Genomic DNA, 26,978 nt, shown 5'->3' on the forward strand with positions numbered 1-26,978 from the left:
TTTGGCTGGTAACCTTTTCTGGTAACCAAAATTGTTTTGTGTTTTCTTCTTTTTGTGCTGAAGCAGCTCTATGGAATAGACCCTTCCCATCGCGCATGCGTACAGACCCTGCTGGTTTGCAAACGCCATAGAGTTGTGCACTAAGCAGACGCACAATCGCGTCTGCATCATGCAGCCATAACCCATGTAAAAAACAGCGCGATGCTCCCTCATTTTTGCCAACCACAATATTGTTAGTGCGCACGCGCTTTGTGCAATTTACATATTTCATGAAACGGGGCCTAGTCACTATTTCATGTCAGAGGCTTGAGAGGCTTGACCAGCTTCTTTGACTCACCTTCTTGGGGCGTATACTCTGAGCTTGTGAGAGGAAACTGAGGAGACTAGAGAGCAGAGCCCATGAGAAATGCTGACATGGGAGGCTACTTCCTTCACACAGTCTGTAGAGAGAGTCGCAAACCTCTCGTCTCACGTACACCTTCAGATAATAGTAATAATAATAGTATTTATTATTTAAAAAATACTTTCCATGTCACTTAAAGCAATCGCACAACATCGGTAAACAGTATTGTCCAAAGGCCCACAATTCGTGTTTCACAACTTATATATAAAATAACAAACCAGTGAAAATTTAGGCTCAATCGGTCATCGGAGTAGGGAGAAAATAATGGGAAAACCCACCCTAGTTTCCGCAAGTTTCGCCGTGTAATGACATGTGTTTAAAATAAATCCGTTTGAGAATTGATATTTGTTTTAATGTTTTCTCAAAAAGTAAAACATTTCATGGAATTTCATAGGGAAGTCTTTCACCATTACCTTCTGTACACCCTGTAAGTTATTTGTAAATTTTTTTCTGTTCAGAAAGTGTCCAATGGCTTTAAGTCATTAAGAAATACAGATACATTTATTAACGTAGAATATAAGAACAATAATAATAATAATATAATTATATAATATAATTTTTAAAGAGCGCGCATATCCATCGCTCAGTGACGCTCAAGGCCGTTTTAAAACAAACAGTATTTTCCTGCAAGGTATGTGGGACTCGGTTTTGAATAATGAGATCTACTCCTTTTACATAGCACCATGTAATGGTTTACAAGGTGCTGTGGTGCAATATGCTACCAATCAAACCAGGAACGCCGGGACGAACCCATTCTCTGTGCACTGGGTTCTTTTACATGCATTATACAACACACAGGACCATCGGCTTTTACGTCCTATCCGAAGGACGAAGCATCATGGTTATGTGTCTTGCTTAAGGACAAAGCCATCTCGAACCCACACTCTGCTGATCAGAAGCACCAGAGTTTGGATCTGGAACTCTTAACCGCTAGGCCATGAAACGACATATTATTGAGGAGATTAATAAAAAAAGTGATTCTTGAAGGTGGTTTTTCAAAGAAGTTTTACAAATTTCCAGCGTATTTGCAGTTCGGATTGCAATCGGCAGACTAATCCACAAGCAGAGGGCAAATATTATCAATGATTAATCGCCTTAGTCTTTAGTTTTTAGTGTTGCTGTTAAGATAGCACACCAGAGGATGTCGAGCACAGAGTGCGTGTTGTTGACTCTGGATTTACTTTTATGGAGCATCTAATACTAGACAGTTTCAAACATTTGGTGAGTTTGTTTTAAATAATGTTGCTGCGTACCTCACTCGTCTGGAGCACCAGTCTCTGCAGCCACTTGTCAAAGAGTTTATTCTGGCAGAGTAGTACCCTGACTTCAGGGTCGCTGTATGCCCAGGAGACCAGTAGCTTCATGGCATAGTGGATCACTGAAATGAAGAAAAAGTCTATTATTCATGAGGTGTTAAAAGGCACTTGACACTACTGGTAATTACTCGAAATAATTTTTAGCATATAAACTTACTTGGTAAACATGCAATGGAGAGCTGTTGAAAGTATAGCACATTGTGAGAAACGGTTCCCTCTGAAGTAACATAGTTTTCGAGAAAGAAGTTATTTCCACGAATTTGATTTTGAGACCTCAGAATTAGATTTTGAGGTCCCGAAATCAAGCATCTGAAAGCGCACAACTTTGTGACAAGGGTGCTTTTTCTTCTAACATTAACTCGCAACTTCAACTACCAATTGAGTTCAAATTTTGAGTTTGTTATTTTATGCATATGTTGAGATACACTAACTGACAAGACTAGTCTTTGACAATTACCAATAGTGTCCAGTGTCTTTAATATTACACTGACATGCTACTTTCTAATTGCAAAAAAAAAAGGAAATGGGGCAATCACATTTACCTTTTTTCAGTTTTCTATGGCAAAGTTTTGAAAAGGGAAAAAAAAGGAAATCAGCTGATCAGCTGAAAAGTTTCATGCCTAAATACAGCATTGCTTTCTAGTGGGTTTCATTCAACAATGAACACATCTTGAAACCATGGTCATTCCCAAATTTGCATCGGGAATAAAGAACATTATTTGATTTACCCTCACACCGATATATTAGCATTCTATACTCAATACTTTCCTGAGCTCTGTGAAAAAAAATCAAAGGCACTTTTACTCAGGAGGGATTCAAACCCACGACCCTTCAATTCAATTCAATTCAATTCAATTCAAAAATGGTTTATTAAAACATGACTCGCAGTTAAAAAACTGTGTCAACAGCACATGTCAACATCATAATATGTTAAAAAAATTACATCAATTAGAAGTTACCAAAGAAAAGAACATCTTGCAATTCTAGAGCAGATTTCCACACACTTTTGTGTAGAGTTACTACAAATAGGACAAAGATTGCCGCCACCTCTTGGCCAGTAGGCCTTGGTATGTAGTTTGAGGGTCAAGCTTCTTGTTTCTGTAAAGACCCAACCTATAATCCTTACCCCAGTATCCAGCACGGACTTGTACAGTATCAGACGGTGCAGCTGCTTCATACAGAACGGTCATCAGTCTGTCTAGAACACCTTCCTCGGACATCAACTCCAACAGTTGCTGAAAGAAAATAGATTCATAGATGTTACAATTCAGGAGGATCACAGACTCTGTGGATCATCAGAAATACAAAAACTACAGATTTGGACACAATGTTGGCTATTTCTTTCTCCCTTTGGTGATTACCACACTTCTCTCCAGACAATTGACAAGCTCAAGCAGATTTTGAAACGAATCCTAAACTCAGGAGAAAATCCTAAAAAATCACTGTTACATTGTATATCTTCTTACCTGAGATAGTTTGGTGGTGATGCCACCCACGTCAGCGCTACTCTGTCTCGTCCTGCGAGGACACTTATGCGGGGCTTCTTCACTGGAGGAATGCGCCTCAAAGACGTCATCTTGTCCCTGATCTAGGGGGGCCTGCTCGATGGCAAACTCATTGATGAGCTTCAAGATGCACGCCAGGCAGTCTTGTTGCCACTGTCATAAAAAAAATGCAGTTAGGATTATTTCCCCCTCAAGAAATTATAACTTGCTTAGTAAATAACTAAGTAAAGTCTGTACCGGCTGGTGATAATATTCATTTTTCTTGGCATTAAACACCTGAGAATATTTCTATTCCCCCCTAAAAAGGTTGCTAGTCCTTCGCAAATGACTACCCCGCTCTCGCTAGTACCCATGTAGTCCTCGGTGGAGAGAAGCAATCCTGATTAAGTGCCTTTCTCAAGAACACAAGTGTCGCGACTGACCAGGGCAGGATTTGAACCAACATTCTGCAAATTACAGAACTCGAGTCAACTCCCTAGACAAATTGGCCACGACACCCAACACTTGTTGAGTGTTAATTTGTTAAACTTTTACTCTTTATACACAGTTGTGTTCAAGGGTGGGTATTCGATTGGTAATTAAATAAAAAATTAATGACCATAACAACTTACTTAGTAAGAAGCACTTAACAATTTCTTCAAAGGAATGTGGTTTTAGGGAGAGGGATTTAAAAACATTTCAATCTGATAGACTTTTCTGCTTGAAACTTAACTTAGATTGTGCATTTTAATTATGTTATTAACAAAACAACAAAAACTCTCCAAATTTTCGGCAATATCTCAAAAATGCTTAAACCCTTTGAAATGAAACTTTTACAGTTTAGATTTAGTGTATAAATTTAGATTTATATAGGAGTAAAACAATCGAGTTGTTTCAAAAATCACAGGTATACTTTTCCTTTAAGCACTGTATACTCAGAGCTTAAAAGTCCTGCCAGGAACAAAAAAAAAATGAAAAAAAGGCACAATTCTTTGGGGGGAGGGCTGGGAGGAATCTGACAGAATGACATACCAGGTTCCAATGCTGTCCATTCTTAGCTTCCAGGTTTCCAGACATGAAGATGTTAAACAGGTGTTTCAGACCTCCACTCTCAACAAACTGAAAACAAGAAAACATCCAATGCTGTGACATAAAACTCTGTCAAATATCTGAACCTAAATTATATAGTCGGCGAAGCATCCTACATGTTATGGAAATAACACAAGAACTTTTCATAAAGAAGACAATGAAGAAAACCTCTAATGGGAAAACCCACTGGAGGGAAGGGGCTGAAAAACACTGGTCATTATCAACCGTTTAAACACCCCACGTGATGCGCTCTCCACCAATCGGAGTAGAGACACTGTCTGGGGTATTTATGAATGCAAAATAATTGTTGTCTTACTGAGATTGAGACGAAAATTATTTGTGTGACTTTTTTTTCTTTTTCTTGTTCTCATCTCTCAAAAACTACAGCACCTCAGCAAGTAATGTTTGAAGGGAAACTTTCTACTATCATTATCTTCAAACTGAGTAAGTTTAATGAAAATCTTTGAACATTATGTTTTTTGTTAAAAAAAGTACCAAAATCCTTTAGCGACTGGGTTGGTGGATTTCCACTGTTAATAGACTGAGCCTAAGGCCCAACCCCGTTCCATTTTTGTCTTTATTATTTACCATTACGTTCCATGACTCTCTCCCATCATCTGATCCAGCAGTTGACAGACACGGCTCGCTTTGACTCAGCTGAATACCCTAAGACAGGAAACAATTATTCATCGTTCATTCTAAAATGACAAGTCCTCTTTTTAGATCTCCGAACAAAAGTCATTGATTAAATCAGCAGAGCTGATAAACACAATTTATAATCTTTTCATGAGAAAATTAAATTAGCAGTGCAAACTGCTTTACCAACCAAACAGACCTATGGTATAAAAGCATAAAAAAGTAGTGTCTTTGAGCGTTCCAGAAAGACTCTGGGTCGAAACGTAAGACTATTTTTTGTATTTATATATAGAGCACAGGTTCCCTAAAAAATATTCTTGAAAAATAAACTTAACAAGTAAACGGCCAACTTAGAGAAACACAATGTAAATGTGCCTGTGAATTGGAAGTCTGAGGGAGACAAGGAAGGGTGCTTGCAATGAACCAGAATAAATGCATCGGAATCTATCACCTCCATTATCAAAAAGTGACAAATTATAACGATTTGAAACATTAAAGGCAATGGACACTATTGGTTATTACTCAAAATAATTATTAGCATAAAACCTTACATGATAATAAGAAATGGGGAGAGGTTGATAGTATAAAACGTTTTGGGAAATGGCTCCCTATGAAGTGCCATAGTTTTCGAAAAAGAAGTAAATTTCCACGAATTTGATTTCGAGACCTCAGATTTAGGATTTGAGGTCTCGAAATCAAGCATCTGAAAGCACACAACTTCGTGTGACAAGGGTGTTTTTTCTTTCATTATTATCTCGCATTTTTGACAACCAATTGAGCTCAAATTTTCACAGGTTTGTTATTTTATGCATATGTTGAGATACACTGAGTAAGAAGACTTAGTCTTCGACAATTACCAATAGTGTCCAGTGTCTTTAAATTATCATAACAATGAATTTGACATTACAATCACATTGAGTGATGTGAACCCACCTTAAGATCAATGGTGCCAAACTCAGACGAGCTGGGTAAAGGACTATGGTCACCTCTTCCAACGCAAGCCTGAGTTGAAATTTCAAGAAAAAGAAAGAGAAAAAACATTACAAACTTTGATGTAAATTTCAAGGCAGTGGATTTAGACCATTAACCCATACACCTAGATGCAGTTGTATTTGTGTCTGTGCGATACAAAATTATAATAACCAATAAACATAAGAAATCCAATTACACCAACCGCGCACCATTTGCTGCAGTGTCTTCGGTGCCTAGATTATGCACAAAAAGACACCGCAATTGTTAATTTTTTCCATAGAGGGCGCTACCAATTTTGTTTCGTCGGATTGATCTCTTTTGAGTGATTGGTGGTTCTGAGATTGAGAAGAAACTAGGGACTCATTGTTTGAGTGATTTGCCTGTGGTTATTTTTTCACAAAACTCAGGAAAGTACCGAGTGTTAGGGTAAAAGGAAATTATCTTCTTTATCCTCAATGCAAAACTAACATCTATTAAGACTATTTTTTATAATGTTCTTTTTCTTATAAGGAATGTTCCAGTATTATAGGGATTCAATAGTCACTTTTTTTTTTCTTTTCAGATGGTCTCCCTATGACTGGAAAAAAAGATACATGACCACATCACTCCCATCCTCTATAACCTACATTGGCTTCTTATCAAACAACCCAACTACTTCAAAATTTCACCATTCTCAATTTCGAGGCACTCCAAGGCTCAGCCACACTCTACATACAAAACCTTTTGACTCCCCGTACTACAAGACCAGGTCTAAGTATCACCAGCAACATGCTCCTTGTTCCCCGGTCTCATTTAGCCAGCTACGGGGACAGCGGTTTTTCCAACACAGCACCCAGGCTCTGGAATTCGCTTCCTGAAAACCTCAGGGAAATACACAGCATCTCCCTCTTTCAGCAGCAACTGAAGACATAACCTGTTCACACTTGCTTTCCGTACCACTTGAGAATTCCCTCTTTTCCATCTTGACCGACATCAGATTCAGTGTGCCTTTACAAATGCTGTGATATTAATTATGACAAACTTACCAGAGACTTCCCACGTTTCTTGCGGTCCGGTTGGCCGAGAGACTCAACAATCTGGAGTGAGTAGAGTAACTTATGCGTGTTGCTGACGTCAAGAAGCTCTGGCCAGTTGGCTTGGGTGGCTGACGGGGTAGCAGAGATGTCCTCTTTGGTTGCTGCTTTCTTATCGGCAAGGACTTCTGCCTGGTCATCCTTTAAATCTTTGTCTGCTTCCTGTTGATAACAAGACAAAGTTTTTTTTCAATGATAAATGAACTAAGCCTTTTTATCGAATACATGTTTACTAACTGGTTGTATTAAAAAAAAAAAAGTTTTACTCCTAATGTTATAATTCTGTTCATTAGTTTTTAATTTGTTCCTTACTAATATCATGTTCAGCGGCCTAGAGCATGTCAACATGATTAAGGCGCTATACAAGTGTTGGTATTATTGTTATTATTAAAGGGACACGTTGCCTTGGATCGGGCGAGTTGGTCTTTGAAAAGCATTTGAAACTCATTTATTATCAGGCATGCAACTGCCCGATGAAAAAAAAAGAGGAAACTTTTCGAGACCCACAATGGTACCCTAAAAAGTGTTGAGGTTTTTTATGCTCTTAGGTTCATTGTTAGCATGTAAGACAAAGTGGAGTGTTTTATACAACTAAAATAACATGGAAAAAACACCTTGCCTATGTATGCACCGTAATTCGAAGGTGGCAAAGCATTGGGAGTTGATTAAGTTGAGGAAAACTAACTATTGTTGTCCAGGTAATTATGAAATTTGCATAAAATTATTATCCCCCCCCCCAAAAAAAAAAAAAAAAATAGAAAAAAAAAAAAAAAATCGTTTTTTTTTATTTTTTTTTTTTTTTGGGGGGGGAATAATAATTTTATGCAAATTTCATAACTACCTGGGAAACAATAGTTACTTTTCCTCAACTTAATCAACTCCCGATGCTTTGCCACCTTACAATGGTCGGTGCGAGCCACTTGTCCCCGCTTGCCGTCGTTAAATCTCCCTCTTGCACACCACACAATATGCCATTCCTGGCTTGTCCACTTTCCGGACGGTTTCGGAGAGCAGTTTACCGTCTACGTCTTTTTTTTTTCCCAACCAGAACCACTTCCAGGTATTTTTTACTCCTTTATCTATGGCTTTAATTTGGCCAGGTACCACTCGGTCCCGCTCTAAAATATAATTTCTTTTGGATGTCATTTTGACGGACGTTTGAAGATGCGACTGTTTCGTAACGCAATGTGAGACAAGCACACAGTATACATGTACGTTTGCTAACTAACTCACACACACATACATGTACAACACGTGTATACTATTGCAAAACAGCGGGACCAGACGAAGACACGACCTTAGACTCATTTCAAGGCTGTATAATAACTTGGTTTAGCACACAACTCGCCCGCGCCACGGGGTGCGTTCCACTGTTCCAGATTTTTCGACCGTAAACACGGCTATTAATGACCGCACGCAGTGTGTAAACGTATGCATTGCTTGCTGTGGGCTTTATATTGACCATGCAGTAGAATGGATTGCGTACCGAGGCAGAGGCCAGACCATGCGTTACGATGCATTGTTGAATTTATCTTAAGATCGCGCTAACCGCGGAATGTATTTTTTTAGCGCTAATCATATTTTTAAAAACGCGGAATTCCGCGGAAACGCGGAAGAGTTGCATGCCTGTATTATGAAATGCATATGGTTAGACAGATAATTTAAAAGTAGAATATAATGATCCACACAAAACATGCCTCGTAATTGTATGGTTGTCCTTATACGCCGTGATATCAGACCTTTTCCCAGTTTTTATATTGCACTCTGCGTATCGTGAGTGTCAATGCACCACGCTCCGCATACGGTCAGTGAAAACATTACATTATAAACTTTGCGCATGCAAAATAAAAAACAACAACACAACCTAACCTCATTGACTTAATGAGGCTGAAAGATAAATACGCCTGCTTGTGAAGTACAAACAATAATAGCGCTTCTGCGTCCCATATCCATCTTGGACTCAGCCTCAGTGGATATGGAATACAGAACACTATATTTTTCCATATTCCACTTGTGCTTGTGTGATAACTGCATCTGCGTCCCATATCCAACTCGGTTCATTAGCATTGTTGGATATGGTATGCAGAAGCGCTACATCTTTCTGTATTCCACTCCACTTGTGTGACAACTAATAATGAATATGAATGCATCTGCACAGCACATAGTGCCTACACATAGTCAGCCCACCGTGTGTCTGACCATTCAACATCATTCACTGTATTAACTTTGTTTTTTTTTACCCATACACCGATGTGTGTTAGCACTGGTCCTGTGAAAAAATATCACAGGCATACATGTATTACTCAGGTGGGATTCAAACCCACGACCCTTGCACCTCTAGAGCAGTGTCTTTACCAACTAGACTACCGAGATGGCTCGGTAGCTAGAGGCAGTTCACATCTTTTATATATCATTCACTGTGTTTTTGCACGACATCAACTATCCAAGAGTACGTTATGATATTATGTGGTGAATGCATCTGTAGTACACATTCAACCCTCCTACTGTCTGACCATTCAATATCATCCAGTGTGGGTTGATTATAGGGTGCATTCGATTAGCTTCCCTGTGTCGACGCCGCGGTGCTCATTCGGGTGAGCCCCTGACAAGAGCTAATCGAACGATCACTCGCCCTCTTGTGGTGACGTCATGCACCTCGGGCCAGCCCCAAGTGACCCGTTCCACAAGCAGGGCACATGGGGCTGACACGGTAGAGCCCCTGGAATGACATCGAAGCTATTTGAGTATAGCGGTGGCAGACTGGGGTCAACCCGGGGAAGCTAAGTGAACACACTCATAAACTACACAATCATCTCCATTCCTCAGCACCTAAAGAATGGGTCTCATATCTCAAAAACAAAGCTCTGCATATGCATATTATAATTAGCATTATTATTATTATTTTTATTATTATTATCGTTATTATTATTATTTTCTAGACAGTTTCTGTACTTACTGATGGTGAGACGAGCACTTTGAATTTATTAAGCATGTCTGAGCTGGTTGGAAGAAGCATGAGTAGATGCCAGACATTACGAGAGAGCATCTGAGTCCGCCCTAAGAGTTCTTGAGCTGTTTCCACATCCTGGAGAGGAACATAAATGAGGAATGAGGCAGGGGGCAAGACACGATTATTGATTAATAATCGATTATTGATTAATTAATGTAATACTTGCATCAGTTAAATTGTGTGTCTCAAAAAAAACTAAATACTTTCGCAAATGGCTGCCGAATAAAACAAATATGATTCTGGGGGAAAAGGTTTAGATGTATGGATAGCTTATGGACTCAGCTTTCATGACACCAAAAAAATAATTCATGCTTGGGTGAGCACTGCTTACTGAAGAATGAGTTGCCTACATCTTGGAGTGAATTGTGTAAGCTCCAAAGGACTTACCTCTAACAAATTGGAAGGCTAAATACTGCGCAACCAAATTTTCATACCCTTTACAATAGTGAGCAGTGCTCACCCAATCATGAATTATTTTCAGAACATTTTGGTGTCATAACCTGTTCCCCAGAATCTTTTTTTATTTTTATTTGGCAGCCATTTCAAAAGTGTAAAGTTTTTTTTAAACAACCTGTAGAGAACAGTTTTGGGATTTTGAGTGCCAGGGATGAGACTGGATAGATGTGAACATTTCTGATAAAAAAATGGCCTGGGGGTTTGGGTCCCTCTTGTTTTAGACCAAGAACCTTTCAGATGTTGCTGCAGACTTACTAGATAAATCCATTGTTCATGGTAATGTGAGCATGCTCAGAACTACCTACACAATGGCAGTTTACCTGGTAAGTCTGCTGCCACAGAGGACAAGTTTGGGTAGCGACCATTTGTCAACCACTGTCAATAGTTCATGGTTACCTACGCATGCAATACATCCTGGGTACCAGGCAAAATCGCCCAATGGTCGACTCTAGTCCCTCGCTCAAACTTGATGTTAGCGTTCCATAGTCGGGAGGTTTACCGACTGTGTTCATCACAAGAAGTACAAAACTACAGGTTTGGACACAATGTAGACCATCCTCCCCCCGACCGCACTAAGTGTTTCAGAATGTCATTCTTGCCAAATGAAGGCAAAGGCTAACAATCCTGAGATCGGGAAAGCACTTTCTCCATGCGAGACAGGTGAAATGCCTTACCCAGAAAAGAGATTTTACAAAACTTAGTGATGAATGTCAAGAAATATGACTTATGACAATAATACTTCATTTAAGTGTTTTTTTTTTCTTTTACATTTTACCAACTCACCTGTTTTTCCCCCTGCAGTTCATTTAGCTGCTGTAACAAATGGAAGAGGCAGCCAAAATGGGGTTCTTGTAGGAGCAGCATCATGGGGAGTTTGGCTTGAGGAGGTGGGGGCAGACACGAGGCCGGCTGGTCCATACCATCTCGTTTCCTCTCCCGTCGTATTGCACCAAATGACACAAACACAAGCTGCAAAACCACACACAACCACATGAAGTTGTTAACCCACAACAAACGACATAGTTGACAAACATAACAAGAACATGAATTAAATTAATTTTTACAAATTCAAAATTATGTATGCTGTTACTTACACATAGTTTAGTAGTTATGTTTCACTTATATGTATAGTAACATCACACACAATTTGGGATTTGTAAAAACAAATCTTTTAATTCATGATCTTCAACAATCCAGATAACCTTATTTAACGACATAACAAGAACAGTTTTTATAAAAGCTAATCCACACCTCAAACTTGCCAATAAGCCCAACCTTTTTAAAACTGTCTGGGTCAACTATAGGAAAATTGGAATTCTTGAGATTTGAAACCAATGTTTGTTGGCAGTTTTGATTTTAGGTTGTTTAAACAATGAACAAGATTTGTCGGATGTGAAAATTCCTGAAACACGAAGCACGGCTTCTGACTGGCACCCCAAACAAAGATATTGTGGTTTATTATTTGATATCTGAAATAAAATGTTGCATCCCCTATAAAATTTGTTTTTCAGGTTTTCTTTTGTCCCACAATTGTTTCGCTTTGACTATTCTGAATGGCCCCAAGATACTTAAGCTCAACTACCACAACTAGTCCAGCATTCTCCTGAAGACGAGCAATGTACACTGTCCGAGACCACAACGGCTCTTTTCAGAGCCAACACTCCCTCAAAAGAGATATCATACATGGTTGTACCAAGTTTACCATTTGGTATTTATAGTTACTTCTTTTTCATACAGTTAAGCCCAGTTCATACTTTCTGCGAATGGGAATGCAAATGAGATACGAATGTTGACATCACAGGTTTGACAACGAAGAATTCGTGACAGTTGAGCTGTCCTCAACTCTTCCGAATATTCACAATTCACAGAGTTGTGATGTCAAATTCTCGTCAAATTCGCATTGCATTCGCATTGCATTCGCATTCGCAGGAAGAATGAACCGGGTTTAAGTCATCCATCTAACAAGTCATGCTCACCTGAAGATCACAGAATCCCATCTCTTTCAGGTTCTTCTCATCGAGGTCAGGGGTCAGCTCATGACCAACGGAGATCATTCTGACCGGCCTTTGACCCTGGAGCGAGGACGCCGACAGGGCCCCCGTCAGACCAGCAAAGCCCATTGCAGGGGGCTGCTTCTGCGAGGGGGCGTCTTCTTGTTCTGGGCAGGCCTGCTGCTGTTGCTGTTGGTGTTGCTGCTGTTGGAATTGCTCGCTGATGTGCGTGACCTCTGCCCTGAGGTCAGCAACGAGGTCGGATGAACTAAGCTCTACTGTAAACTGAGGGTAAGAAGGTTCAAAGACAAATGATCACAATGTTAATGCATATTTTAAAACCGCCTTTATAAGAAACAGTGAAGTTTCTTATACCTTGGACAATTAGATGCTGCTAATAGAATGCATAAGACAAAAAAACATGAAAAACAATGGAGCTATCCAGGGCTTAATATCAACCTATCTTTGAAACTTTGCATGGTGGGAGTTTAATCAGGCGAGGTTTTTCGCAGTAGCACCATGTGTGGTTCTCTTTTGAGTAATTGTGGTTCTAAAAAGAACCAGTGGTTGACAACACAATGTTTCCATCAGTATGCTCAAGCCCAACTACCAGTTTTTCTCCATGGCAGTACTTAAGCAGCATCCAGTAACAGAGTCTGGCATCCTCCTGAAGACGATCAGAGCATACTGATCAGAACGTCGATGATGATCGGAGCATACTGATTGAAATGTTGAGTTGTCAACTACGATGCTTCCTCAGAACTCAAAAGAGATTCACACATGGGGCTGCCGCAAAAAAATCTCACCTGCTCCAATATGATAATATTCATCAAAAAACTTCTCTGGGTTTTGAATGATAACTTTCATTCATTTGACTACAGGGTTCTTTTTTTCAGACAAAATTTTACAAATGATCTCCCTAAAGAAACAATAATATTCACTTGTATGATCAAATTACAGGGATGTGATAAGCTGTTGAGAAAAAAAACTGAACCCTGAGCGCAAAGCATGAAAGCTTGCGAGCATGAAACCCAATATAATCATTTATCTTTGGTTTTAAAAGCCCTACTCTCCAATCTGGGGCGTTATTTTATGTTTATATCTCCATTTCTTTAAGAATTTGATCTTTAAAAACCGGAAATTCCTTCTTTTTTTAGGGCAAACAAACAAATTCTGTTTAAAAACTGAGAAATCACATCCCTGAAATTTTAAGCGTCCAACAACTGTGTTTACATTTTGATGAGTCACCTTTTCAGTCATGCCAGCCAGCTGGCACACTACTCTCAGCGTCTGTGAGTGCCCCTCCAACAAATGTCTCTTATGATTCGTGATTCCTCGTCCCTGTAGCTGCCACTGACGAAGATGGTATGCATACCTGCCAAGGATGGAAACAAGGATAGTGAAAAGGTTTTTTTTTTTCCTGGAGAAGGAATTTTATTCAAACTGCTTTTATATAAAAAAAAAATACACAAACTATTTGTTAAATCAACTACTTCTACAACATACATGACATACATACATACATACATACATATACATGTAGGGCATTTATATAGCGCCACTACGTCAAGAACGCAGCACATTAGATAGGGTATAGAGAATGTTTGATACACTTCTTAAATGTTCGAAGAGAGTCGGATTTCCTAATTGAGGGGGAGAGTGCATTCCAGGTGTGTGGAGCAAAATGTGAGAATGTGCGACTTGAGGCCGACTTAAGAACAATATGTTAAGAAAAATGGCAAATGGCAAAACAGGAAGATTTTTATGAAGTGCATGGCATTTAGTTAGTGAAAAGGTACCTTTCTAAATAATACTAATAACAATAGTGGATTCTCATATAGCGCCCATATCCGTCACTCAGTGACGCTCGTGGTGCTTTAGTATGGCTATGTAAACCTCTTCTTTCTTACCTTTTCCTGAAGGCCTCAAGATGTGTCTTAAGGAGGATCAGTCCTCTCTGTAGCACCAAGAGACTGGAGTCTTGAGAAGTATCCAACTGAGCAGACGCCTGAGACAAACTCTCCATGCAGCGCTTTATAAACTCCTCCTCCTTCTCCAAGGAACCATTACCAGCTGCAATGGACCAATCAAAATTGGGTAAAGGGTCATGAATATTTATGGGTTAAGGCAATGTCATGAATATGTATAGATTTTAGATGCGATCAAGCTAAATGAGTTGTTTGTTGGGGATAGCAATTAAACAAAAAATAAAACAAGCCAAAACAGGCCAGCTGGGATGAAATTTTCAACAATATTTGTTTATGTTATTTTTTTATGCCAAATCTATTTTATTTATCTTGGCAACTTCCTTCCTGCTAAATAACATTAAAAAAGGGTTAAAATCTATTTTCAACAAACAACTCGACTTAAAACCATTTTTTCTCAGTTTTATTCTCTCGCATGGCTTGGTGGTTTCTACTCTCATAACTTTTGAGCCAATGATTTTATTATGGGGTTTTAGCAGTATTAAAGCATAGTTTATGCTCTTTTCAAATGTACAAAGGAAAACATACCTGGGTTGATAAACTACTCATTTTGCTTGATTTTTAACAATAAGCTCCACAGCCATAGCTGGGAGTCATGAATAGACCCAAGCACTGCTAAAACATGGCTATTGTCTTCTCACGGTCTGCAAATTTCCGGAACTATATACAACTTTTCAACATAGATATGATGCGTGTCTAACCACACATGCATCGCCTGAAATGCGCACTGCAAGGTAACACATAAAGACATTGAGGCCCAAAATGGTGCAGTCAAGATTGATTTGTAGGTGATGACATCAGGTGAAATGGTTCAATAAAGTCATCAGCATCAACACAGACTAGTCGAAAAGAATATACTAAACATGCTAACTAATAATTTTTAGAACAAATTAGTTGACCAACCGTTGATGTAGTAGGAGTTGATGTACTTGATTGCAGATAAGCTGACGTCAGTATTCTTGGCTCGCAGAGCAATCTTCCATAGATGATCAATTCCAGGCATCTAAAATACAAGCATAAAATTATGAAACTTGAGGGCTATCATAAACAATGAGTGTGCTAGTCTAGCTAATCCCCTCAGCTGCTGAACAAACTGACAGACAGAGGCAGCCTTAATGCTCTATAAAAACTGGTTACTATTATTATTACAGGTGGGCCATCATTAGATCATGAGCTTTCTAGTCTTGCTTTAAGCAACACATCTACTGGGAAAACAGACAGACAAACAGACAGGCATAATGGAAATACAAACATGATATACCTCTACGGGCGGGCTATCATAAGAAGACGTTGCTTGCACACCTACTAGGGAAACAGACAGACAAACAACCAACTACAATGGACAAACAAACAGATAGATATACCTCTACAGGCGGGCTATCGTAAGATGACGAGCTTGCTAGTCTAGCTAAGCTACACAGCTGAGTGAAGAGGTTAAGACCAGTCATGCTAATACTCTCTGGCTCAAGCTGGGGCATCTACAAAGACAAAGTAAATCCACTCCGATTAACGTTCAGAATTCATAAGCTGCAAGACACCTTGGTATATGAGCCACTTATCTTAATTTTTTACCAGAGCTTTCACCTCACAAGGTATCAAAATTTCTACATTCATTTCCAAATGTGAAAACTACAACTTCAAATGTAACACACATGTCAAGTTTACAAAGAATTTGTTAAATAACTATTTGACATTTTCAGTGGCAAAAGAAATCTCGAGTTCATTTACGGAAATATTATTTTGTGGATTTTATGTACGTTTCGATTGTTGAGATACATGTTAGAATATCAAGATTAGTATCCATCTAGAAGAATTGTGGTTCACAACAAATAACCTCACACTAAAATATAGGAAACTACTTTGCACACCAAAGTTTCGTTTGCTTACTGTTTTTTAGTTGTTTATAGAACTGAATAAATAGAAATAAACTGTGTCAACCATATCTCAAAAAGGCTAATAATTACATCAGAAATGATTCCGTCTCTCCCACAATTTTTTTTAATTTTGGCGGCCATCTTGGCGGCCATCTTGGATCTCTAGTTTATCAGTTGTTTTCACTGTTAACAAACTAATTGTGTTTACATGACCCTAAAAGGCACCCCAAAACATTGGTGTGGTTAAGAACGGGTGGTGGGGGGGGGGGGTGGGTGCGCACGGGTGGCTTCTGTACATACCCCCTAAAATGTACAAGTTTTGCAAATAAGAAGTTTGGAGTACCCTATATATTCAGATATTTTGATATTTTGTTCCAGGAAAGAAACTAAGGTGGGGAGAGGGAAGTTTAAGAGGGGGGTTTCTTAACATACCTTGTTGAAGAAGATATGCTTGAAGGTTTCCAACCCGAGTGCATGTTGGTCTTTGTTGCCAGCCTGGTTGAGGAACCAACTCAATGCTTCATCACCACATTCCGGGTCTGTGGCCAGACACGTCCACAGGGTGTCCACTTGGTCAAGAGTTAATCCTAAAGTAGGCCAAAATAAAAGTAACATTTTTATGCAATGAAATTATTTACAATTGATTAACCCTTGTACAATCAGTACACTTTTAACAGAAGTGAATTATTCAAAAAAAAAAGATGCGTAGTTTTTAAAAAATAAAACAGCTTGTGTCCACAGATTTACACTAAACTTACACGGTTTAAAGATAAAGATGGTAGAAAGCTTTCCTTAAAATATTACTTGCTGAGGTGCTGTAGTTTTTTGAGAGATGAGTAAAAACAACACGCGTATTAAGAACTCAGAATTATTTTCATTATTAAATTTAAAAGAAATTAAACTCTGAAGATAGGTAGATGCATTATTCCTCAACTGTTAAGAAAGTGAGAAGACTTTTGGAAAACAGTCCAAGTAAAAAATTAAAGAACAACAAAATTTGAATGAGAGATGTCAAATTTCAAAGTGTGTATTTACTTACTGAAGTGATCAGGTGAGCCTAGAGTAGAAAATACGCATGTCAGGAATTGTAGTCTCGCTTGTACCTCAGTTGTATGTGTATAGCTGTTGAGAAATGACAAAGGACTGGTGTTAAAGCCATTGGACACTTTCGGAACAGCAAACAAATTAAAAGTTCTTAACTTACAGGGTTTACAGAAGGTAATGGTGACAGACTTCTCTTGAAATATCATTCCATGAAATGCTTTACTTTTTGAGAAAACATTAAAACAATATCAATTCTCGAGAGCGAGAATTACTGATTTATGTATTTTAAACACATGTCATGACACGGCAAAACGTGTGGAAACAAGGGTGGGTTTTCCCGTTATTTTCTCCGATGACTCCGATGACCAATTGAGCTTAAATTTTCACAGGTTTGTTATTTTGTATATTAGTTGTGATACATAAAGTGTGGGCTGTTTACCGAAAGTGTCCAATGGCTTTAAAAAAGGACAAGTCTATTGGGCTGAAACAATATGAATCTTTGTAATGGTCGCACAAATTCAGACGCAAACAGGGTTTCTAAGAAATCAGCAGCCTCGATCCAAGCTTTAATGGTTTCATAACTCTACAGGGCCCAATTTCATGGCTCTGCTTACCGTAAGCACAGAATCGGCACTTACGGAAGCAGGGAATTTTGTACTTCACGGGTTAGCGGCGAATTTTGGCTTCTGCGCGTGCGTACTCCCGAGTTACTAGGCATTCTACGCTTACATGGCTAGCACAGAAATTCGGCGCTTGCACGTAAGCGGGGAATCGTGATCATAAGGGCAGAAATTGGCGATAGGCAGAGCCATGAAATTGGGCCCAGATCTTTCCGAGTAATAATAAAGTATCAGATTAGGGTAAGAGAAGAATAATCACTCACAGTGTTCTGTCGGGGCGTTCACCACTTCTGACCTGGCTGGTATAATGAATGAGATTACTGAAGAATAGTTCCATCATATGAAGCTCTTCCTCTGCCCACCTACATTGCATCAATCAAACAGGTAACCAGTCATTATTTCCATCTATTAAATCTTTGTGGTACCACCTGCTAAAATAAAAGATTCGAACTGCCTCTAGCTACCGGGCAATCTCGGTGGTCTGGTTGGTAAGACACTGCTCTAGATTTGCAAAGGTTGTGGGTTCGATACTATATTTTATAAAATCAACAGCTCTCCTTTACTCATTACCAAGTAAGGTTTTATGCTTATAAATACTATTTTGAGAAATTACCAATCGTGTACAGTGCCTATAAGACATGAGGTTTTGAAACTTACATGGTGATCCAGTGAGTATTGTAGTTGTTACGATATTGTTGAAAGGAACCAAACAGCTTCGGCAAAAGACGTAGAGAAACAACTTCGGACCTGCAGATCAAAATTGCATAAAAAACATAAATAATTCATATGAACAAAATAAGCTTGGGCGATATCGATTTATTTTATTCACGATATATCGCCGACAATATATCGCGATATTCGATATAGTCGCGATTAATTAAATTTGACATCATCAGTCTACAAGCTCCCAGTGAAAGTTGTAGAAGAGACAGTCATAGCATAAGAGAGGTGTTCTAATGACCTGTTATTCTGGTTTTACTCCAAACTTATGGGGTGCAAGATGTCTCAGCTAAGAAATACATCACGATATTGCGATACTTAATCGATATCGCGATATATCGATATTTTGATTAAAACCAAATCGATCCGATATCGAAATCGTTTCCAAATTAATACCGCGATATTCGATAATATCGTTATATCGCCCAAGCTTAGAACAAAATCCAAAGAATAATGTACATAGCAGACATGAAATTTGGTTGGAAGTAGAAGGGCTGGTCTACATGTACACATAATTAGTCTTTAATAAACATTTCAGCCGTCGATTTCACAAAGAGTTAGGACTCGTCTTATCTCGAGTTAGGACGAGTAACTCTTCCTAACTTAGGATTAATCTTAAGGTCTGCATGCTACAGTGCAGGGTTGGGACTCGTCCTAAGTCCTAAGATTAGTCTTAAGTTAGGAACAGTTTTGTACCCCCGTTTGATTCCCAGACCAGAGGTTTGCATGTGGAATGAGTTTTCCAGTCCCTACCTGACTGTGTGTTTCCCCTTGTAGGGGGTTTCCTCCCCTGTCTAAAAGTGAAATTTCTTTATTGTCTTCTTTACAACAAGTTGGTGTGATGTTTCCATTAGTATACTCTAGAATACAAACATTGAGTGGCTCAGAGTAGAATGGGAGGAATAATATCGCAAGGTAAAATTTGGACTGTTCCATTTCACGAGGCGTATCGCAAGGTAAAATTTGGACTGTTCCATTTCACGAGGCGAAATTTTACCGAGCGATAATATTCCTTCCATTCCACGAATTAAAGCCACTCAATATTTGTTTTATATAACTGACATATAAATCCTTGTCTTTTGATGTATTTTAAAATCACAAGTTACAAGTTACTGACAACCAAAAATCATATAGCGTCGCATAGCAGCAACAATGCACAAATCCGACCACAACCTTTTGCACAGGTGCTCCTCTGTTTTAGCAGCGGCGCGGTGGCGCTGTACTGCTCAAAAACATTGGGAACAAGGATGATCCTAACTGTTGAATGGGAAATACTATTCCCCATGGGCGAATAGGTCTTTTTGATCACCAGTGCGGTTGGGAGTAATAGTGATTGTCATGTGAAGAAAGTTCCACCAATCAAATGACAAGGATCTGTATGTCAGTTATATAACACTATCTAATTCATATTAATTTTGGTTTTACCCATATACGCTGGTGTGTGTTAGCACTGTTTACGATGTACTTTCCAAAGTTCTGTGAAAAAATAATCACAGGCACAGAACTCCAGAAAGTACCGAGTATATAGCGCAAACAACAGCAGTCAGTGTAGAAGTAAAACCAAAATTAGTATTCTTTATCCCCGATGCAAATTTAACACCTATATAGTTCAGATTCAAAGCTACAATCCAAAATGCTTGGGACACCCATTCCTAACAATTTCCTGTGCACTTCCCATTCTGAAAATAAAATTGTCCCTCGCCCCCCCCGCCCAATGTTGACTGTAACTCAGAAGACGATCGGCAATTGGAACCAACATTGAAAGGGGGCAGGGGGGGCCTAACGAGATATGGCCGGGATTGTAGCCCAAGTTCTGCCCTTCTCTTTTACCTGTTGCTCTTCAGATTCTCCAGACAGCCTTCGACAAACTTCATGCGGATTTCTCTTTCAGGGAACCAACAGACAAGCGAACATAGAAGTTTCTCCGCCTCCGCTGCTAGTCCCTCTGCGAGATGGATCTATGTATGATATGGGTGAAAAAAAAGTTAATGACAAATATTTTTTTCTAATCACCAAGACCCAAATGAGGAAAACAGCAACGCTGATAAAACGTTAAAAATTTCAGGAGAAAAGGATAACTTCAAACTTGTTAAAATTATGCTCAAGTGCTGTGAGCACTTCCGTGGATACTGGATCTATAGAACATGTCATTATTATTATCACTTTCATCCAGCCCCACTACATGTTCACTTCTACAAGTAAAACGAACAAGCCATGCCATTAGTTCGGAAGCGCAAGCTGCAAAGTAGTTTAAACATGGTCAACTTTATCTGCATTTTGGTCATTACAAGGGTCATTAACCTTCACTCTCTAAAAAGAGCAAAGCAAAATGGCAAGCAAAATGCATCAGTTGCTACTCTTTTCCTTCGACGGCTCGCTGCACTGAGAGTCTTGTATGAGCTTTTACCACCGCCCCGGGAGCCGTGCTTTGGGGTTTTACTTCAAAGTTCTGTTGGTAATCACCAAATGCTACTCAATATCAGCCTTTAGTGTACACAAAATCTGTTCAGTCAAAATATTTTGCTATGCAAAATTGCTGGATGAAATTATCCCCTGGAATCTCAATCCTCCAAAATCCTTTTCTTTTACTTTTTTATTTATTTTAATCCTTCTGACAATAAAATTAAAACAAGCACAGGCTCTCCAGGGAAGGGCAACAGTAAAAAAAAACTGTCTTTGAAAAAGAAATACTCTTGACTTTAAACAACAAATTGTTTACACAATTTCAGAAAAAAAAAAAATCTGGGTATTTAAGGTTCAAAGCGCAAACAAAAGGGGGCACTGAAAGAGTTAAAATAAATAACACAAGTAAAATAATTTTAATCTCTTTTTTTTTTTCTTTTTTTTTTTCCCCCTTCAATATGGAATGAGGCATAACAAAACATCAGTACACAGACTTTGCAGTAAGCATAATCCTTACAGCATGCTCATCCTGTACTTGGTCCCACAGTAACGTGTGCCCTCTTTTGCAAACTTCCTCAAAGTTGAAGTCCACAAAGGGAGTAGATGGGTCCTCTCTCTCATTGTGATTGGAACACGTACCTGTGAGGGTTGACAAAAAAATCAAGTTCCTGTTAAGACATATGGCAGTATTCATTACTCAATAAGACCAATAGAGTTCAGAATGTGCCACCTTTAAGTACAAATTCATCAATATTGTGAGGCCTTTTCCAAACAGTGGTTAGGGTTTGAGCTCAGGCTCCAAAATTAATTTTGAAAATGTAGACTTTCCGTTAATTGCCCGAAGTTTCAACCCATAATTATGATATCAAAGTCTTATATAGCGCACGTATCTACCAACAAGACACTCAAGGCCTTTAGTATAAACATTTGTACAGAAAGAAAGGTTATTGAAAAGTTATGAATTCTGAGACCCAATTGTGTAGCACCTTATAAGGGTTAACAAGGTGCTACGGCGTATACAGCAGCCACAGCCAGGAACACCAGGCCAAGCCCCTTCACTTTTCCAAAAGTGCACTGATTTCTTTTATGCGTTACACAACACATGGGACCAATGGCTTTACGTCCCATCAGAAGGACGAAGCAATGGTTAAGTGTCTTGCTTAAGGAACAAGTGTCACAGCTGGGGATTCGAACCCACACTCTGCTGATCACAAACACCAGAGTTTGAATTTGGTGCCCTTAAACGCTCGGCCACGACACTTCCACCCATAGCAGAGTCTTTCTCGAAGGCTCAACAAAACACAAATGAACAGGTGTAACAAAAACAAACGGTCAGGTAGAAATATATAAAAAGAAAGAGCGAGAAAGGCCGAAAATTGCACAGAAGACACAAGGAGCCAACAATAAATAGGGAGACAAAGGAGGAAGGGGTTGGAGAGAAGGGGCTGGTTGAACCACAAGAAGTTTTTCCAAAGCAATTCAGTAACAACAGATTACACACTTACTAGACAGTCTACTTCGATACACAGGTCCCATATCAGGCAGGTGATGATGATGGCGATGACGATGTGAGTGTGGATGATGATGATGATGTATTGAACTGAGATGAGCGCTGAGTTGCAAGAGTTCATCAGAGCAGACAGAGTCTTCCTCTTCTTCTTCTTCCCCGTCAAAGTCGGCCATGTTCTTCTCGGACTTGGCGCTGGCCTGGGAGCTGCTGCACGAGCCTTCGTCTGCGCTGATCAGCTCGTCCATTACATTGCTGTAGAAATGAAAAATTGTTAACACCACTCGATGAAAAAAAAAATCCCCTAAGGACAAGCTAGTATACTAATACTAATACTAGGTTCTTATATAGCGCTATATCACACCCCTAAGGGACGTATCAAAGCACACAGTATTTTTCCTGCAAGGTTTGTGAGCTACATTTTGAAGTATGAGACCTATTCCTGTAAAGCACCATGTAATAGTTTAAAAAGTGTTGTGGCGCAATATGCTGCCGATCAGACCATGAACAAGGCGGCCAACCCCTTCTCTTTCCGATAAGTGCACTGGGTTCTTTCACGAGAGTTACATGTACACAACACACCAGATTAATGGCTTTACTTCCCATCAGAAGGAAGAAGCATCATAAAAGTGGCTTGCTTAAGGACACAGGTGTCGCGACTAGGACTTGAACCAACACTCTGCTGATCAGAAACACCAGAGCTTGAGTCTAGTGCTCTTAACTGCTAGGCCACGACGCGCATTTTATACTGTTTTGCAGCTTGCAATATTCTTTTAGATCGTGTTATTTATCCAGTTCAGCCACATACACCACATACAATTTCTTCCCTTGACCTTGTTATCTCAACAATAATTTAAAAAAAAATAATACAAACGATTCCCCAATCCACATAATTTCTCCTTGACCAAGTTATTATATCTTCAGCAATCACACTTCCTTCAGAAAGCATCATTTACAAGTTCTAAATTTCAAGTCAGTTTCAACTAAGAAATATTTGAATAGTAAAGTGATGCTTTGAGGCAGGCCTGGAATTTCATCTCTGAGCGGGCAAGGCCATTTTCATTTTGCAAAAGGCACTTCCATTAACAAATCTTAGGAGCAACAAGGCCAAGACCAGGGGCAACAGAGGTCATTGCCTTGGTGTAATTCCAGGCTTGTTGAGGTGCATTGTTCAGCGTTTTACTCCCAGTTCTACACTTACCCCCGTATTGTATGCCGATGAGGAAGATATCTCCTACAGTCATAAATCTCAGTTTCTAGTCCTCTATTCCTAACGTAGTAATCCTCGGCCTCCTGAGCTTCTTGGGGTAGCTGCCCTCGATCAGACTGCGGGGATGGGGGCAAGGAACCCATGACCCCTTCACATCCTATCCGTGTCCTTTCAATCTCAACATCGACTGCGTCTCCGTCTCCTTCTTCCCCCTCCTCGGCCTTCTCCTCCTCTAAGTCTCCGATCAGCAGCTGCTGTTTCTTCATTTGTTCTCTCCTCGGCCGGACCTCCGCGGGGAAGAAATGTCTGTGCTGGACGCCGCTCTCCTCGGAGGAGGCACTATCGCTGATGTCTCCACCAACAAGGCACTTGCGTAACTGACTGCGCCGACCGAGCATTGTAGACCTGCAGCAGGGATGTCTGATCCCCGTTTCATCATCGTCCTCTTCCTCACTTCGCATCTCAACATCACTCTCCTCGCTGACGTCCTCATACTCGCTTCCCAGCTGTGTGCCGTGTTCCTCACTTTCTTCAGTCACGTCACTGTCACTCTCTGAGTTCTCTGGACTCGTCACCATGGCCTCATTCTCAGAGTCAATGTTATCCGAGTCATGCTCGGTAATCGAACTCTCCGACCCCTCTTCAACGAGTCTCAGTTTCAGAAGTCTTTTTCTTCGACGGCTCGCTGCACTGAGAGTCTTGTGTGAGCTTTTACCACTGCCACGGGAGCCGTGCTTTGGGGTTTTACTTCTAAGTTCTGTTTGTAAGTTTCCATCGGTTATTATCTCCTCTCTTTCTGTAGCGCTTTGAGAATCTACTCTAATGACATCTATACTTTCCTCCTACAGGAGATTGTTACAAACAAGATACATGTATTAAAACAAGAAACATGTGTTCAACTATTTTGGTAATCAAATAATAAACAACGAGGGAAACTGACTAGGTAATTCTTCAATGATTTGGGAACAAATAAAAGTTGTAACAAGCAGGATTTGAACCAATGACCTACAGATTGATGTCCCGACGCTCTACCTCGAATGTTGACAATGCAAATTCGCAATGAACAATTCAGAAGAGTTGACATTCTCTCAGCTCCTACGAGACATCGCAGCGAAAAAACAGCTGCGACGTCAAAATTTGTTTCGCATTCGCAATCAAAGGAAGTATAAATTGGGCTTAAGAAAAGAAAAACCAAGAAACAAAGCTCGAACAATACCTCATGTGTGTTACTACAATGAGAGGACTGATCCTCCAAGGCACTCCGAATAGTCTCTTCTACATTATCCTCATCATCATCTTCCAGCTCGTAGATCTCCACCATACGACTATTGTTGCTGTTCATCCCACCTAGGTGACCAAACACAAATAACAGGTTAACTGCATCAATCTTATTAACTCATTCAGTTGGGAAGGGCAGGGCCCTTTTTCATAAAGCTATTATTGCCTAACAATTGTCTGCCTAAGCAGAAATGAGCAGGCTACCAGTCAAAATGCACATGTGACATGGTAGCTTGATTGGCAACCTTATTCTGGTAACTGAAAATTTGTTGCGCGCTTGTGGTAAAGCACCTCTATGAAATTGGGTCCCGGCAAAGATTGGTTGCACATGGAATTATGAACTCTCATAGCGATTCTGCGAGTGCACGCCCTCCCTCTGTATTGTATCTAAGGTTTGCGTGCTTGTGTAGAAACTGGGTGAGAGCTCATAAATCAATGTACAGCCACAAACCTGCTTTGATCGAGATGACATTGGCCCTTTACAGGCATGAGAATGGGTAATGATAAAAAAAACAGGAAAAAAATTAAGTTGATTGAAAATGTCAACATTCTATCATTTTTGTGTGCGGAGCACACAACACGAGCGCGCAGCGCGAAGTCCCTTACGGCCGGGGTCCAGGGCCCGCTTAAGGGCCCTGGGAGCTCTGGGTATTTTAGAAGCTCTGTGGTGGTCTCTGATGCATTTCTGACACCTATTTTTCCAGGTAGAAGTGAGCTACTTTTGTGTAATTTTTCCTTTTTTTTTTTTTAATAATAGGTTTAAGGGAAAATAAGGAATGTAAAGCTCAAACAATTTGGGGTTCGCCTGCGATTTTGTTACAACTCCGGAAAAAGAAAGGGAAAAAAAAAATAAAAGTAATAATATTTTTATTTTTTAGACGATCTTATATCCCTTATTTCTGCCCTTGAAAATGTTTTTGTTCTCACCAACAACCATTTTTATAGGTTCTTGATTTGAAATTCGGTTGTGTAAAAGAAATTCTTTTGCAATTAAATGTTTGTGATTTTAACGATCCGTCGGCGACGTACACAGTACACATGGTGCAAACACGTGCATTGTTTTTTCAGTAGACTTTCAAAAGTCTCCACACGTGTTATCTTTGCTGCTGCAGCAGCGAGCGCATTACACGCAAACATTATTGAACCGTACCACTATAAACGAAGCGAGGAATGAGGCAAGTTTATACATCTGTCGCTGCTGCCGCATGCATGCGCGATGCCAGGAAGACCACAAGCCGTAAACTGGGCCAGTTGCTTGACGGCAATTTATTGTTTAGGTGCCGTTTTTTAATGAACGCCGTACGTGTGGATCCGCGATAATAACAATTACAAAGGTAAACTGACATTGTCTGATTAGAGAAGAGGGATTAGAGAAATCCAAATGTATACCCCCAAAAACCTACCCCCCGAATATTATAGCAAATTCACATCGAACTCGGAGACCACAATTTTGAAAGGAAAAAAACCGGAATTCCGGTTTAAACCGGAAGATTCTCATGCCTGCCTTTAAGCACAGTAAGATGTTTTGGTCAAGTATGAAAGTTGCCCGAATCACAATGCATCGCCCGTGCAGTAAATTTGTAAACAGAGTAAATGTTTAATTTTCTGTCCTGTATTTTGTCAGACTCACCCTTGTCTGGTCCAATTTCTAAGTTGCTTCGAAGCAGAGGAAACTCATGATGCGAGTGTCTGGTATCCGGTCTCCTTAGTGTGGTGGCACTCACAGCGCTACTCGACACCGCGCTGGTCCATATGCACTTCGTTATGACTTGGGAAAGGTATAGCGTCTGCAAGCAAAATGTATATTTAAAAAAATTTAAAAAAATCATGACTTTACCTGATTAAATGTGGAATAAAGATTGGAACCCATTTTCAAATTAATCATCAAGCTCTTCGTATGAGCATCA

The 26,978-nt window shown here is 39.7% G+C and overlaps 1 protein-coding gene across 5 annotated transcripts in view; it reads right to left on the reverse strand.

Annotated features, from left to right (window-relative positions):
• Window positions 1-26,978, reverse strand: part of LOC139934604 (ubiquitin carboxyl-terminal hydrolase 34-like) — an 84,918-nt gene that overhangs the window by 44,974 nt on the left and 12,966 nt on the right. For 3 of the 5 annotated variants that reach the window (XM_071928903.1, XM_071928911.1, XM_071928896.1), the window contains exons 11-35: window positions 26,702-26,858; window positions 25,010-25,140; window positions 23,785-24,635; window positions 22,582-22,838; window positions 21,594-21,715; window positions 20,504-20,631; window positions 18,611-18,700; window positions 18,217-18,315; window positions 17,329-17,411; window positions 16,722-16,876; window positions 15,780-15,893; window positions 15,319-15,418; window positions 14,341-14,503; window positions 13,664-13,805; window positions 12,416-12,715; window positions 11,223-11,408; window positions 9,930-10,058; window positions 6,926-7,135; window positions 5,862-5,930; window positions 4,881-4,958; window positions 4,236-4,322; window positions 3,186-3,377; window positions 2,846-2,954; window positions 1,657-1,781; window positions 338-478 (exon numbers count right to left, since the gene is read on the reverse strand). In XM_071928903.1, the coding sequence (XP_071785004.1) occupies window positions 338-478; window positions 1,657-1,781; window positions 2,846-2,954; window positions 3,186-3,377; window positions 4,236-4,322; window positions 4,881-4,958; window positions 5,862-5,930; window positions 6,926-7,135; window positions 9,930-10,058; window positions 11,223-11,408; window positions 12,416-12,715; window positions 13,664-13,805; window positions 14,341-14,503; window positions 15,319-15,418; window positions 15,780-15,893; window positions 16,722-16,876; window positions 17,329-17,411; window positions 18,217-18,315; window positions 18,611-18,700; window positions 20,504-20,631; window positions 21,594-21,715; window positions 22,582-22,838; window positions 23,785-24,635; window positions 25,010-25,140; window positions 26,702-26,858 (4,218 nt within the window). The remainder of the gene's footprint in view (window positions 1-337; window positions 479-1,656; window positions 1,782-2,845; window positions 2,955-3,185; window positions 3,378-4,235; window positions 4,323-4,880; window positions 4,959-5,861; window positions 5,931-6,925; window positions 7,136-9,929; window positions 10,059-11,222; window positions 11,409-12,415; window positions 12,716-13,663; window positions 13,806-14,340; window positions 14,504-15,318; window positions 15,419-15,779; window positions 15,894-16,721; window positions 16,877-17,328; window positions 17,412-18,216; window positions 18,316-18,610; window positions 18,701-20,503; window positions 20,632-21,593; window positions 21,716-22,581; window positions 22,839-23,784; window positions 24,636-25,009; window positions 25,141-26,701; window positions 26,859-26,978) is intronic. The other 2 variants (XM_071928927.1, XM_071928919.1) reach the window with 1 other exon arrangement.

This window comes from Asterias amurensis, chromosome 1 (genome assembly GCF_032118995.1).
Source record: "Asterias amurensis chromosome 1, ASM3211899v1".
Lineage (NCBI taxonomy): Eukaryota > Metazoa > Echinodermata > Asteroidea > Forcipulatida > Asteriidae > Asterias > Asterias amurensis.